Raw genomic sequence first — 15,974 nt, forward strand, 5'->3', positions numbered from 1 at the left:
GCCGTTTTTACGAACGGCAAGACCAGGTGTGTTTGCCGTTCGTAAAAACGGCGTAAAGGGCTGGGACTTCGGCCCATCTAACAGCTGAGAATCGCTGCCGGCCGTAAAAAAACGGTGGCAGCGATTCGGGTCGGGACTTCGGCGGGGGGGTGGGAGAATAGCGGGAGGGCGGCAAAAATGTCGGGAAGGCCCTCCCGCTATTCTCCCACCCGTCTTGGGGGGCGGAGAATTTCGCCCACAATGTTTTGGCCTCAACTACTTTCTGTGGTAACCAATTCCACATGCCGACCACTGTCTGGGTGAAGACATTTATCCTCATCTCTGTCCGAAATGGTTTACCCTGTATCCTCAGACTGTGACACCTGGGGCGGGATTCTCCGACCCTCCGTGCCGGATTCACGGCCAGCGTGGGGGCGGAGAATAGCTGTTCACGCTGGATATCCAGAGCGACGGCGCTTCCGCGGACCTGCCAGTCACGCGCGCGTGCATGGTTGACGTGGCGCCGGTCAGGGGCCGTTGGAACAAGCCCCCGCGGCAATTCTCAGCGGTCAACTGGCCGAACTCCCACTGGTGGTACCACCCAGCGGGAGCTCGGACCCGTGGCCGCAGTGGTGGTCCTGGTGGGTGGCGGAGGGGACTCTGACTCCGGGGGGGGGTTTCAGCAGTGGCCAGGCCCAGATTGGGGGCCACTGATCGGCGGGCCATCGCGATCTGTGGGGGACCTACCTTACCCTGCGTGAGCCCGCTGTGTGTCTCCGCTATGTCGGGGCGCCCGCGCCGAATGGGCCGTCACGCGCATTCGCGGACCCACTTGCGGCTGCCGTGCGCATGCACGGCCACGCGGTCTGGACAGCAGGGCCCCGCTGGCAGCCAGAGCTGCGGGATCAGGCCGGGGCCCTGCTACCCCTTGGAAAACGGAGAATCACCCCGGACCCTTTGAGGAAAAAGTCTGGAGTGATTCTCACCCCTTTTCCCGCGGGCGTGGGAGACTTAGTCCCCAAAAGGGAGAAACCCGCCCCTGGTTTTGGACACATCCACCATCGGGATTATCCTTCCTGCATCTTCCCTGTCTAGTCCTGTTCTGATTTTATCGGTTTCTATGAGATTCCCCCCTCCTTCTTCGGAACTCCAGCAAATACAATTCTAACCGACTCAAACTCTCTTCATACATCCATCCTGCCACCCCAGGAATCAGTCTGGTATACCTCACTGCACTCCCTCTAGAGCAAGAATATCCTTCCTCAGATATGGAGACCAAAACTGCACACAGTATTCCAGGTATGACCTCAGCAAGGCCCTGTATAATTGCAGCAAGACATCCCTGTACCTGTACTTGAATCCTCTCACTATGAAGGCCAACATAACATTTGCCTTCTTTAACGCCTGCTGCATCTGCATGCTTACCTTCAGCGACTGATGTACAAGGACACCCAGGTCTCATTTCCCTGTCCTAATTTATGGCCATTCAGATAATAGTCTGCCTTCCTGGTTTTGCGACCAAGGTGGATAACCTCACATTTATCCAAATAATACTGCATCTGCCATTCATTTTCTCACTCACACTGTCCAAATCACACTGAAGGATCTTTGCATCCCCCTCACAGCTCACCGTCTCACCCAACTTTGTGTCATCTCCAAATTTGAAGATATTACATTTTGTTCCCTCATCTAAATCATTAATATATATTGTGAATAGCCGGGGTTCCAACGCCGGTCCCTGAGGTACCCCACTAGTCACTGCCTGTGATTTGGAAAAGGACCCGTTAATTTCTACTCTATGTTCCACGACTTCCAACCACTTTTCTACCCATCTCAATCCATTAGCCCTAATGCCAAGTGACCGTTCGATTCCCTTTTTTTTAAACCTATGTCGTTTGGACCAATGTGTTCACCTTCCCCCTTTAGAATGTCCTGTTACCGCTCCCAGTGCCAGAGGGACTGCAGAATGCCTGCCAACCTTATGCACTGCTCCCAACCACTCCACAAAAGGAAAATCCAATTCCTTGCTCTTCAGAGCAAAGAGCATAGAAAAGTACAGCACAGGAACAGGCCCTTCGGCCCTCCAAGCCTGCGCCGACCATGCTGCCCGTCTAAACTAAAATCTTCTACACTTCCGGGGTTCGTATCCCTCTATTCCCATCCTCTTCATGTATTTGTCAAGATGCCCCTTAAACGTCACTATCGTCCCTGCTTCCACCACCTCGTCCGGCAACGAGTTCCAGGCAACCGCTACCCTCTGTGTAAAAAACTTGTCTCGTACATCTCCTCTAAACCTTGCCCCTCGCACCTTAAACCTATGCCCCCTAGTAATTGACCCCTCTACCCTGGGAAAAAGTCTGACTATCCACTCTGTCTATGCACCTCATAATTTTGTAGACCTCTATCAGGTTGCCCCTCAACCTCCGTCGTTCCAGCAAGAACAAACCAAGTTTATTCAACCTCTCCTCATAGCCAATGCCCTCCATACCAGGCAACATCCTGGTAAATCTCTCCTGCACCCTCTCTAAAGCCTCCACATCCTTCTGGTAGTGTGGCGACCAGAATTGAACACTATACTCCAAGTGTGACCTAACTAAGGTTCTATACAGCTGCACCATGACTTGCCAATTTTTATACTCAATGCCCCGGCCAATGAAGGCAAGCATGGCATATGCCTTCTTGACTACCTTCTCCACCTGTGTTGCCCCTTTCAGTGACCTGTGGACCTGTACACTAAGATCGCTCTGATTGTCAATACGCTTGAGGGTTCTAGCATTCACTGTATATTCCCTACCTGTATTAGAACCTCCAAAATGCATTACCTCACATTTGTCCGGATTCAATCCATCTGCCAGCTCTCCGCACAAGTCTCCAAACAATCTAAATCCTGCTGTATCCTCTGACAGTCCTCATCGCTATCCGCAATTCCACCAACCTTTGTGTCGCCTGCAAACGTACTAATCAGACCAGTTACATTTTCCTCCAAATCATTTATATATACTACGAACAGCAAAGGTCCCAGCACTGATCCCTGCGGAACACCACTAGTCACAACCCTCCAATCAGAAAAGCACCCTTCCATTGCTACTCTCTGCCTTCTATGACCTTGCCAGTTCTGTATCCCCCTTGCCAGCTCACCTCTGATCCCGTGTGACTTCACCTTTTGTACCAGTCTGCCATGAGGGACCTTGTCAAAGGCCTTACTGAAGTCCATATAGACAACATCCACTGCCCTACCTGCATCAATCATCATTGAGTCACATTACGGATGTTACACAGCATGTTTGTCTTTTTCATTCATTCACGGGATGGGGGCGTCAATGGCAAGGCTGACGTGACCCATTCTTGCTGGGTGTGATGGCAATCTACTGGCAGACCCTCTTGTTGGTGTGAAAGCCATTGCCAAGGTGGGTGTAGCATTGCCAACCCGAATTGCCCTCAAGAAGGTGATGAGCTGCTGCCTTGCTTTAAAGTGAATGACAGGCTAGGCAATTTCAACGGGTAATTCAGAATCAACCTCATTGCTTTGGGTCTGGAGTCACAGGTAGGTCAGACTAAGAATGGCAAATTTCCCTACCGTAACAGGATATGTCTTTACAACAATCTGGTAGTTACATACTCCCTGTTGCCAAGACTAACTTTTTATTCCAGATTAATTAATATAATTTAAATGCAGGTTTCTGTGGTGGGATTTAAATTCATATCTTCAGATCATTCATTCAAGCGTCTTGATTGCTAGTGTGGCAGCATAATCACTATACAATTTACCTCATGTAGAATCGTCTTCAAGGACCATCATTCTGACAGCCATTGCAGAATATCATCACATGTGCAATTTAAATTTGAGATTCCTCCTGCCACAAGACTGATAGCAAAAACAGAAATGTTTATTCAAATATTTACTGAATAATTTTTAAAAGAATAAAGAACAATACAGCACAGAAACAGGCCCTTTGACCCTCCAAGCCTGCGCCGATCACGTGTCCTATCTCAACCAACTGCCTGTATCCTTCTATACCCCGTCTGTTCATGTGTCCATCCAGATAAGTTTTTTAAAATAATTTTTATTGAAATTTTTACAAAATATAAACATCTCAACTCTATTAACAAAACAACCGCGGTAACACCCCAAGAACAATACCCACCCAACTTCAAAAGCAACTACAAACAAAAGAAAAAAACAAAAGAACACCCAACAACAAAAGGGAAAGAGATAACACCTGCCACATCCCACAAACCCATGTACACAGTTCTCCCTCCCACCGATCCAAAACCCGCCCCCCCGGGTTGCTGCTGCTGCCGGCCTATTTCCCTACTGTTCCGCCAGGAAGTCCAGGAAAGGCTGCCACCGCCTAAAGAACCCTTGTACTGATCCCCTCAGGGCAAATTTCATCTTCTCCAATTTAATGAACCCCGCCATATCATTGATCCAGGCCTCCACGCTTGGGGGCCTCGCATCCTTCCATTGGAGCAAGATCCTCCGCCGGGCTACTAGGGACGCAAAGGCCAGAACATCGGCCTCTTTCGCCTCCTGCACTCCCGGCTCCACTGCAACCCCAAAAATTGCGAGTCCCCAGCCTGGCTTGACCCTGGATCCCACCACCCTCGACACCGCCCTTGCTTCCCCCTTCCAAAACTCCCCCAGCGCTGGGCACGCCCAAAACATATGGGCGTGGTTCGCTGGGCTCCCCAAGCACCTAGCACACCTGTCCTCGCCCCCGAAAAACCTACTCATCCTCGTCCCAGTCATGTGGGCCCTATGCAGCACCTTGAACTGTATGAGGCTAAGCCTCGCACAGGAAGAGGAGGAATTCACTGTCTCCAGGGCATCCGCCCACGTCCCCTCCTCAATCTCCTCACCCGGCTCCTCTTCCCATTTACCCTTCAGTTCCTCCACCGAGGCCTTGTCTACCTCCTGCATCACCCGGTATATGTCCAAACTCCTCCCTCCTCCAACCCACACCCCCGAGAGCAACATATCCCGCACCCCTCGTGGGGGCAGCAAGGGGAACCCCTCCACCTGCTGCCTGGCAAACGCCCTCACCTGCATGTACCTAAACATGTTCCCCGGGGGGAGCCCAAACTTCCCCTCTAACTCCCCCAAGCTCGCGAACCTCCCCTCCACAAACAGGTCCGTCAACCTCCTAACCCCTGCCCTGGGCCAGCCCAGAAATCCGTCATCAATGCTCCCTGGGACAAACCGATGGTTCCCCCGTATCGGGGCCTCCATCGAGCCCCCCACTTCTCCCCTATGCCATCTCCATTGCCCCCAAATTTTGAGGGTAGCCGATACCACCGGGCTCGTGGTATACCTCGTTGGAGGGAGCGGCAGCGACGCCGTTACCAGCGCCTATCCAGATAAGTCTTAAAGGTCGCTAACGAATCTGCCTCAACCACCTCACTTGGCAGTGCATTCCAGGCCACCACCACCCTTTGTGTAAAAAAACTTGCCCCGCACGTCTCCACTGAATCTTTCCCCCCTCACCTTGAACTTGTGCCCCCTTGTAAGTGTCATTTCTTGCCTGGGAAAAAAGCCTCCTACTGCTCACCCTATCTCTACCCCTAATAATTTTATAAACTTCTATCAGGTCTCCCACCGGCCTCCGTCCCTCCAGGGACAACAATCCCAGTTTATTCAATCTCTCCTCACAGCTAATATTCTCCATACCAGGCAACAATTTCACTATCACTGACGTCAAGATCGCTGGCCTATAATTACCTGGATTATCCTTGCAACCCTTCTTAAATAACGGTACAACATTGGCTACCCTCCAATTCCATGGGATCTCACCTGTGGCCAACAAGGACACAAAGATTTATGTTAGAGGCCCAGAAATGTCATCTCTTGTCCCCCTCAGAAATCTGGGAAAGATACCATCTGGCCCTTGGGATTTGTCTACCTTAATGCTTTTTTAAAAATAGAGTACCCAATTTGTTTTTCAATTAAGGGGCAATTTAGCGTGGCCAATCCACCTTGCCTGCGCATCTTTGGGTTGTGGGTGCGAAACCCACAAAAACACAGGGAGAATGTGGAAACTCCACGCGGACAGTGACCCAGAGCAGGGATCGAACCTAGAACCTCGGCGCCGTGAGGCAGCAGGGCTAACCCACTGTGCACCTTAATGCTTTTTAACTCACTCGTAATAACCCTTATTGAGTTTATTCAATATATTGGCACAAATTGGAAAGACTTTTTTGTCAGAGAAAGCAAAACACTGCAGACGCTGGAAATCTGAAATAAAACCAGAAAATGCTGGATAAACTCAGCAGGTCTGGCAGCATCTGTGGAGAGAGAAGCAGAATTAGCATATTGGATCTAAATGATCCTTCTGTAGAACTGTTCTGTAGAAGGATCATTTAGATTCGAAATCCCAAGTCTGCTTCTCTGTTATCCAGCATTTTCTGTTTTTTTATGCCAAATATAATGTTTGCTTGGGTTTCAAAAGATGACTGAATCGTGGTTATTAACTGATGCAGTGTGTCTATTTTCCCCTCAGCTGTTTGCTGTACAAGCACCTATCCCTGGACAGCTTCCCCTCAATCCAGGCTACAGAAGGCATGTGTGCTTATGAAAACTACCTCCACAGCCAGTGTAACATGGTGCAGCCTACTCCAAGACATCCATCAATGATTGTCCTCAATGATGAACAGGTTTGTAAAACACTGAAATGGTGGAACAGGGTGCTAGTGAACAAGCACTGATGCATACATTCAAAATTATTCTCCACTATTTTAACGGAGAAACTAGGGGAGAGAGGGATTGGAAACAAACAGGAGAGCATTCATCTGCTAATATCACAGTATTGTTTCAATAACTTATTGTCCTGCTTGTTTCTCCATATTGCCCTATTTAACTTTTGAGTTACCAACAGGCTAAGACTTTTTGCACAGTAACATTGGAGATGGGATCTGCTGTGTTTGTTTGTCACCTTAGCTGTCAGATTATGTTGAGTGAGTTTATCAAGCGGCAGAACAGAGATGGAGATTCCCCTCTCCCACTTTTTGCTTTTGCCTCCCTGACTAATACACTGAACAGTTTCCATTCTGTCCTTCGTTGGATTGTATCAGCAAGCGATACAATCCATCACATCATCCAGCTGCTGTTTTATTGGCTGGCCTCCTGATCCAATGCCATCATTTCCAGACCGCAAGACGCAGAAGCGGACTCTCCGGTAACGAGTATTTTGTTTGCACAGCTGGTGTTCAGCAGCAGGGAAATGTGGAGTAAATAATTGTTCGTTAAAATCCTTCAATTACACAAATTGATTCTTCTTGGGTGAGCTAACTCCAAATAATTTGCTTGTAATTAAAAGGAAGATTTACATTTATATAATGCCTTTCATGATCTGAGGATGAGCCAAAGCCAATGAAGAATTTTCTTTCATAGTATCATAGAATTTGCAGTGCAGAAGGAGGCTATTCGGCCCATCGAGTCTGCACCGGCCCTTACAAGAGTAATCAAGCCCACGTATCTACCCTATCCCCCTAATCCAGTAACCCCCACTTAACCTTTTAGAACACGAAGGGCAATTTATCATGGCTAATCCACCTAATTCGCACATCTTTGGACTATGGGAGGAAACCGGAGCACCCGGAGGAAACCCACGCACACACGGGGAGAATTCCGCAGAGACAGTGACCCAGCCGGGAATCGACCCTGGGACCCTGGAGCTGTGAAGCAACTATGCTAACCACTATGCTACCGTGCCGCCCTTTGAAGTGTAGTCACAGTCATTATGGCATGGAGGAGCCCATTCAGTCTATCTAGTCCATGCTCGCTCTCTGTAGAGCAAGCCTATCAGATCCAATCCCCCACTCTACACCTGGCTTCTTCATCTTAACCTTGTAACTAAAATTTTTAATCCCTGGAACCATTCTGGTAAACCTCCACTGCACCTACTCAAGGATCCTAAGGCGTGGTGTTGCATTGTAGGCAACTAATAAAATAAGTAATGTTGCCATAGTCCCAGATGACCATAGGTTGCTTTCCCCTTTTGAGGGGGAGAGCTGACTGGTGGTGATTTAACCTGAGGATCACCACACCTCAGGTGAGGGACAAGGTTGCGAAGGTGGACCTTCATGAATAACCTCAGCCGGTACGGGAATTGAATCCGGGCTGTTGGTTCTGCGTCACAAAACAGTTGTCCAGCCAACTGAGTTAAACCAGCCCCACTCCCTCAAACAGCAATTGATCATCTCTTCTCTAAAAGTGTTTGAAGAATAATTATTGGCAAGAGCACCAGGTAAAGGCCTTTTATCTTCTTCAAAATAATTCCATGGGATCAGCCATGATCTCATTGAATGGCGGAGCAGGCTCGAGGGGCCAGATGGCCTACTCCTGCTCCTAGTTCTTATGTTCTTTCACCTACCTGAGAGTGTAGATGGGGCTTTCTCACCTCTTACCCAAAAGACATCCCCAGACTGGAATTCATCTAACTTCAGGTATCTTACTTGTATAATTGTGACTTTTGCATATGTATTTCTTTATAGCCCTGCCAAACAACTTAACTGTGCAAAGCAATGATCCCCATGCTCAGAGAATCATGCAGTAGAGCAAGAGGCCACTCGGCCTATCCTATTTGTGCTAGCTATCTAACAGAACGATCCTATTGTTTTTCCACCCCTCTTCATTTCCCATAATCCCTTTCAAATATTTATCCAATCACTCTGAGAAGTTATTGTTGAATCTGCTCCCACCACCGTTTCAGATCATGACAGCTGGGGCATTTCATTTTTAAAATAGAAAAAAAAATGCCTTATTTTTCCCCTGGATCTTTTGCCAGTTGTCTTCAATGTGCGTCCCCTGCTTTGGAACCTTTTTGCCAAGGGAAACATTTCCCCACTCCCCGCCCTCTATCTTTCCACTTTTCCTTTGTTGGATTAGAGTGAGTTTCCTGCAGTGAATCTGAAAGTACATTTGCAGCAGACATCATCAATTCTAAATTCCTAATTTTTCAAGGTTAACGTACAGCTGGAGATGAGGATTCCACATTCGGGCACCTTTGTGGTGCTGATTGAATACATGACTGAGACGGATCCAGGCCGAGGCATCAGCGTTCTTGTGAATGCATTGGGAGGCCAAGACCAGCCAGACACCATCAGGCTGAATCATTGCAAATACAGGTAAGGTGGTTGGAATATCTGAGATCTCACGAAAACAGTCCAGGATCTGTTTCAGCCTTCTGTGGAACAGAGCGTATAGAACGGTAGCTTTTTGGGAACGACAAACATGCTGAAGTTGTGCTTGCCTGATTTTCAAGACATTCAAACCTCCGCTGTAACTGTCCTCGAATAAATACGGGGCACGATTGAACAGAGCCCTGTTTTGGGCACGCTTAGTGGGGTGCTTCTTGGCACCTGCAGCGCCGTCAAACATGGTGCTGTTTAATGGCACTTTACCGGGTTTGTTTTGACCTCGGTGAAGAATGCCTTGCCGAGGCCGCGCTAACCTCAATTCCTGCACAGCTCAGCTCGCCAGTGCAGAAAACGACTCGCGGAATGGCGCCCCAATCTTTCAACCACCCCCACCTCCCAGCCACCCCGCCAACTGCACCAGCCTACCTCTTAAGAGGTCCTTGAGCCCCTGCCTTCATCCTAACTCTTCAGGGCAAGGCACATCCGGGCCTGATACCTGGCACCCGAACACCGTGGCACCCTCAGCCTGGCAGTACCAAGGTTCCCGGGTGCCAGCAGGAGTGTCAGGGTACCACCTTGCCCAGAGCCCGACCAGTTGCCTGGGAAAACCCCCTCCAGGTGCCGTTATGCCTGTTCCATGTTTGTGGAACCCAGCAATAAACGGCGCCATGGCGAGGTCTCCCAGGCGAGGCCGCTAGTTCCCAGGCTCCAGGAGAACATGGCACAGACATATTCAAATGAGCCTAATGACTCACTTAAATATGTTAATCTGGGCTAGATCCAGCTCCCGTTGTCTCGCAAGATCTTGTTAAATCTCGTGAGGCTTTTTGAGCATCATGAAACTTGTGAGTGACCTCATCGTGTCACCAGGTCGGGCACGACAAGGCCATTGAATCGCGCCCACTGACATTTCAGGCTTAAAAACAAAAATAATTTAACGAGGTATAAGCTGCCAAAGAGTTTGAGAAAAAACAACAAAGAATCTGTAAACACACCATTGATACTCTCCCCATAAAGCAGGATGCTAGATACTGTCTCCATACAACATTACTTCACCCCCCTGCTCCCATCAATTTCAGATGAGTTGCAGCTCTCTAGTGAATCAGGTGGCTCTCAATAGTCCTGCTGTATTAAGTTGAACGGATTAACTGTGCAGAGGGAGAACAAAATCAAAATTTGAAATTTGAGCAATGCAAGAAGGTTTTGACATATTCTAGGTCTTGTGGTGAAAGGCCTGCCTTCAGGTCAGTCCTCATATCTGTTGCGGGTTAAATGGTAATCTGGTGCCAGAAAGATGATAATTTCAATCCTTGCTATTTAAAATATCTGTACAATAAAAGTGGTCAGTGCTGCACCCCTGTTGGACTGACTGTAGTGATCTTTATAGATCATCATCTCGTTATCCCGCACACTATTAAACCTGCATCTTTTAATTGCTGGGTGGATAGACACGACTTAATGCTATAATTAGTGAAAGCAATTCACTGCAAGCTGCCCTCTGGACCAGTGTTCTTCAAACTGTTTTGTATCTGCTTCCTTAACCTCCCCTGGCAACGTGTTCCAGGCACTCACCACTCTCTGTGTAAAAGACCTGCCTCGCACAGCTCCTCTAAACTTTGCCCCACGGACCTTAAACCTGTGCCCCCTAGTGACTGACCCCTCCACCATGGGAAAGAGTGCCTGCCCATACACTCTATCCATGCCCCTCATAATCTTGTAGACCTCTATCAGGTCACCCCTCAACCTCCGTCATTCTAACGAAAACAGTCCGAGTCTATTCAGCCTCTTCGCATAGCTAACACCCTCCAGACCAATCAGTACCCTGGTAAATCTCCTCTGCACCCTCCAAAGCCTCCACATCCTTCTGGCAGTGTGGCGACCAGAATTGTGCGCAATATTCCAAGGTTTGGCCGTACCAAGGTTCCATACAACTGTCGCATGACTTGCCAGTTTTTATACTTGGTGCTCCGTCCAATGAAGACAAGCATTCTGCATGCTTTCTTGACTACCTTGTCCACTTGTGTTGCCACTTTCAAAGATCTGTGGACCCGCACGCCCAGATCCCGTACCAGCCTCCCCGAACAGATGCTGGAATGTGGCGACTAGGGGCTTTTCACAGTAACTTCATTTGAAGCCTACTCGTGACAATAAGCGATTTTCATTTTTTGATTTTCATCTCTCTGACTTTCTATATTCCGAAGAGTTTTACCATTTACGGTATATTTCCCATCTATGTTAGACCTACCAAAATGCATTACCTCGCACGTTGGGGTGGGGAGAGAGCGAAAGAAATGTGAAGCTCAAGGCACAGGACAGCTAAACTTTCCGTAGTCAAGCCTCATGCTCTTTCTGGTCCCTCAACGTAAGGAAAATTGCAATTAAAGCCTAACTTTCCTTATCTCTTCTGCCTGCAATCCTTGACGCAAATTCCTTTTAGTAAAAATAGCAGTCAGTTATTCAGAATATCATTGGAGCCTGGCATGTATCGTTCTAAAAGATCAGTCTGACTTTGGCCAGCTCTTTTCCACCCAGTCAATCGGGCATGATACAATCGTAGTGGATTGATTCCCAGTAGTTCAAGAGTGGGTACATAAGCTGGGTGCTTCTAACGGCTGCCTACCTCGTTTCTATTGGGTGGGTAGTATTAAATTGCCCTCATGTCTCTGAGTAGGAAATCCTGTAATCAAACTTGAAGCCATGAATATTAGTCTTACAATTAACTTTGTGGCTAATTTCACTGATAATACAGTCGTCAAATGCATCAATCCTTCATTTATTGCAACAGACATTCGATGCCCGTAGCAGACGTTTGGATCAGATTTTCTCCCATTGTCTGCAAAGCGTGGGAAAAATCCGACTCGTCTGTCTTTAAGCCATGAGTGAATATAATCCTTTTGAGCAATCCTAATTGGGAGACTGGAAACTGAGGGGTAAAAGCTGTAATGTAGATTTGGAAAGAAGAGACCTGGTAATCTTGTTGGCACTGCAAAGTTTTAATTTTCAATTCTCGGAGCTTCACAATCTGGCTTGAGTTTGGATGGAACGTAAATGGAATTTGAACCATTTATTTCTAAAGTCAACATTAACATACTTGTGTCGATACTGAAAATTGCAGATAACAGAGTTGGCAGTTAGCCAGATGTGCGGAGATGTTTTCAGATGTGTGGGAAAGTATAAATACCGATCACTCCAGAAGTAATCCACATCAATTATTGTGCCTCAAAAATAATAGATAAACAGGGGACGGGATTCTCTGCTATCCGGCAGGACGGGCTGTACCGGCGTGAAGGAGTGGCGTGAACCACTCCGGCGTCGGGCCGCCCGGAAGGTGCGGAACCCTCCACACCTTCGGGGGCTAGGCCGGCGCTGGAGTGGTTGGCGCTACGCCAACCGGGGCCGAAGGGCCTCCGCCGGCCGGCACAAGTTGGTGCATGCGCGGGAGCGCCAGCGTGTTCTGGCGCATGCGCAGAACTACTGGCATGATCCCAGCGCATGCGCAGGCGGGTTCTTCTCCACGCCAGCCATCGCGGAGCTTCACAGAGGCCGGCGCGGAGGGAAAGAGTGCCCCCATGGCACAGTTCAAGCCCGCAGACTGGTGGGCCCCGAACGTGGGCCTGGCCACCGTGGGGGCCCCCCGGGGCCAGATCCCCCCCCCCCCCCCGAGGACTCTGCAGGCCGCCTGCAGAGCCAGGTCCCGCCGGTAAGGACATTGCGTAAGTTACGCCGGCGGGACAGGCCAAAAACGGGCGGCCGCCCGGCCCATCGCGGGGTGGAGAATCGCCGGGGGGGCCGCGGTCAATGGCCGCCCACCGGCGCGGTCCTGACCCCGCAGTGTCGGGAGCGGTCACTTGACATGGATTTTGTCTGGATTGGCCAGAGAGTGCGCTGAAAGGTGACAAGGTCTTCCAATGCCCTACTTCACTTCAACCATTTCCTGACCCTAAATGTTTTCCCACCGCCATGTACATCCAATGTATGTGCAGTTCCAGTCCCCACCAGGATGGCCTGAGCGCTCTCTGCCTCTTCCATGAAATTCTTTCCATACCTGGGATCAACCTAGTGGGCCAATTTAGCGTGTCCAATCCACCTACCCTGCACATCTTTGGGTGTGGGGGTGAGACCCATGCAGACCAGGAGAGGCTGTGTAAACTCCACAGGGATAGTGACCCGGGGCCGGGAATGAACCCAGTTCCTTGGCGCTGTGAGGCAGCAGTGCTAACCACTGTGCCGCTGTGCTGCCGGTTACTTTGAGAAATAAAGCAGATTTATAGAATCCCTACACTGCAGAAGGAGGCCATTCAACCCATCAAGTCTGCAACGATCCTCTGAAAGAGCACTCTACCTAGGTCCCCGTAACCCCATGCATTGATCAAGGCCAATCCACGTAACATGCACATCTTTAGCTGAAGTACCCAGCTGGAACAATGGGCCACTTGGCCTTCCCTGCTGCATGGCCAATTAAACAGTCAAAGAATTGGAAAGCTTCTCAGTGTGGCTTAGTAGTCAATTCTGAGTGATGATGAACCGAACTAATGGAGCACTGCACCATAAATTGTAAAAGATCTTTGGTGGTATATTCCAGCCTTCTATTGAAACACAAACACTTTGAACAAGTTTTATTTTGCTGTCCACCCTTGTGATTCAAAGCTTGTTTTTCATTCCAGTTTCCTGTGTCATGGAGTTGCAATTGATTCTTTCAACCGTGTCGCTGTATATGAACTAACGACCGACGTTAGACTACAGATCATTGCAGACTCTGCCAACGTTTTACTGGTAAGAGATTGCATATCATTTCAAAATTAATAATGTTCCACCTGCTAATGCTTGCCAAGTGTTTGTAAGCATTCACAAAACCAAATGGAGGACAAATGCATTGGCAACAAAAGGTTAAAATTCAGCACAAGAGGCTCCCCCATTGGTTTTGAGTAGGAAGTTACACAGCAGTGTTCAGCATTATTTTCAGTGCACAATTTGGGCGGTAACATTGACCTCAAAGTCCTTGTACTGGGGAGTGTTCCAATCAGGAGAGTATTATCCCCTTCCCCTCCAACCTCTCTTCCACCCCTCCCTACCAGCCAAATAGCCAATGGCTTCTGCTGGCCTGTGGGTAGTTGTCAGGTCTGGTTCAGCTTTGACCTCGATACATGAAGAGGCGGCCGTTGACTGATCAGACCAGCAATAAGTACAGTAGACACGTGACTGACAGACCAGGGGCATCCAGTGTCCATGGAATCAAACCCTTGCTGGAATTGCTAGATCTTTAGGAGGAAAAGATGAAATTGGGGAGAAATACTATTTTCTGTGACAAGAGTTGCTGAAACTTGCTGTCAAATACAATGCTACGGTATAAATGAAATCATATTGCATGTTGCTAAAACCCACTGTATCCACTGAGCACCAACTTTACGTTGTGGAATTTCACAGAGCAGGCACTCAGAGTGTACAGGCAACCCCAGGATTCAATCCTGAAGCTGGATTCAAGTAGAGTCAGCTCATTATTTCCTGGCCCCTCTCCCCTGTAATCAGTGCTCCTCTCTAATTGTGGATGCTGACCTTGAAAATGTTCCCTAATGAGAAGCCTGAACCACACGCAGGAGACTTTTTCACCGTTCTCGCTCATCTGCACTAATAGTTCTCTGTTGTATCACTCTGTATCTGTCTTCTGAAAATATTGCTTCAAATCATGCCACTGATGATGAGTGCTTCCTACCGGCTGGTGAAGATTCAGGAATGTCCTTCTTGAAGGAAAGACATGAAACCTTTCTTAACAAGCCACAGGTGTCGCAGTAGTTCCTAAAACTAGTCCAGTGACAATCCCACTACGTCTCCGCCTCCCCATTAATCTGGAATAAAAAAATTAATGATGATCATTGCCGATTGTCATAAAATCCCATCGGGTTCACTAATGTCTTTTGGGAAAGGAAATCTGCCATCTGCCATCCTTACCCAATCTGGCCTACATGTGACTCCAGATTCACAGCAAAGTGGTTGGTTCTTAAATGCCCTCTGAAATGGCCTAGCAAGCCCATCAGTTGAGGTACAATTAGGGACGGGCAATAAATGATGGCCCAGCCGGTGACGCTCACATCCCAGGAACTAATTTTTAAAAAAGCTCCTAAAACCTTGATACGGATTTCTCTAGCTGCAATGATGAGAAATCGAAGATTCATAGCTGTGGCTGATGGCTAATGGGGTAATAGAATAGAGCACTCTGATTTCAAACTTTACTCAACTAAAACAGGACCAAGGACAGTGCTGTGGCAGATTTCTGTTATTTTGTTACAGAACAAGGTGTATCTCATACCTCAAGAACAATTCACCATGGAATATGTACTGCCAGGAGTACACTGCATCAGTACCCATGGGACGTTTGCACCTGACAGGTGATTATGCAGCCTTTTAAAATGTTTTTCCTGCTTTTTAAAATGATACCAGGTGGTAATCCAGCCTCTTATTATCTACTTCCTACAGAAAGACGGGACTTTATGTTAGATTTTCAACTCGGAGAGGGTCAAAATTATTCTTTCCTGTTTGTAATTTTGCATGAACTCAATTTTTCTTGACATTTAAAAGCTTTTCCTGAACGGAAACGATGTGACATTTGAAAGAAGCCGCCAGCCCCCACCGTTAATTGGAAACATATGTACTTGCTGTTGTCAGACTTGGCCATAAATTGGAGCTCAACATTTAACATGTTTCTATTGCTTGGTATGTTGCAATAGATCCTTAACACCGCTCAGATTTAAGTTTCCAGATCTGATTACAGACTTGACACAGGTAAAATGTACCCCACATTTTCCATGGCAGTTACTCCCAATTGCTATGATAGGTGATTTGTGGAAAGTATAAAGACATAGGAC

The 15,974-nt window shown here is 48.1% G+C and overlaps 1 protein-coding gene across 2 annotated transcripts in view; it reads left to right on the plus strand.

Moving 5' to 3' along the window:
- The window catches only part of lama5 (laminin, alpha 5), a 324,952-nt gene that overhangs the window by 194,295 nt on the left and 114,683 nt on the right, over positions 1-15,974 (plus strand). For both annotated transcript variants that reach the window (XM_038803518.1, XM_038803519.1), the window contains exons 26-29: positions 6,477-6,630; positions 8,939-9,102; positions 13,779-13,887; positions 15,400-15,497. In XM_038803518.1, coding sequence (XP_038659446.1) covers positions 6,477-6,630; positions 8,939-9,102; positions 13,779-13,887; positions 15,400-15,497 — 525 coding nt within the window. The remainder of the gene's footprint in view (positions 1-6,476; positions 6,631-8,938; positions 9,103-13,778; positions 13,888-15,399; positions 15,498-15,974) is intronic.

The sequence above is a fragment of the Scyliorhinus canicula genome, chromosome 7 (genome assembly GCF_902713615.1).
Source record: "Scyliorhinus canicula chromosome 7, sScyCan1.1, whole genome shotgun sequence".
NCBI lineage: Eukaryota > Metazoa > Chordata > Chondrichthyes > Carcharhiniformes > Scyliorhinidae > Scyliorhinus > Scyliorhinus canicula.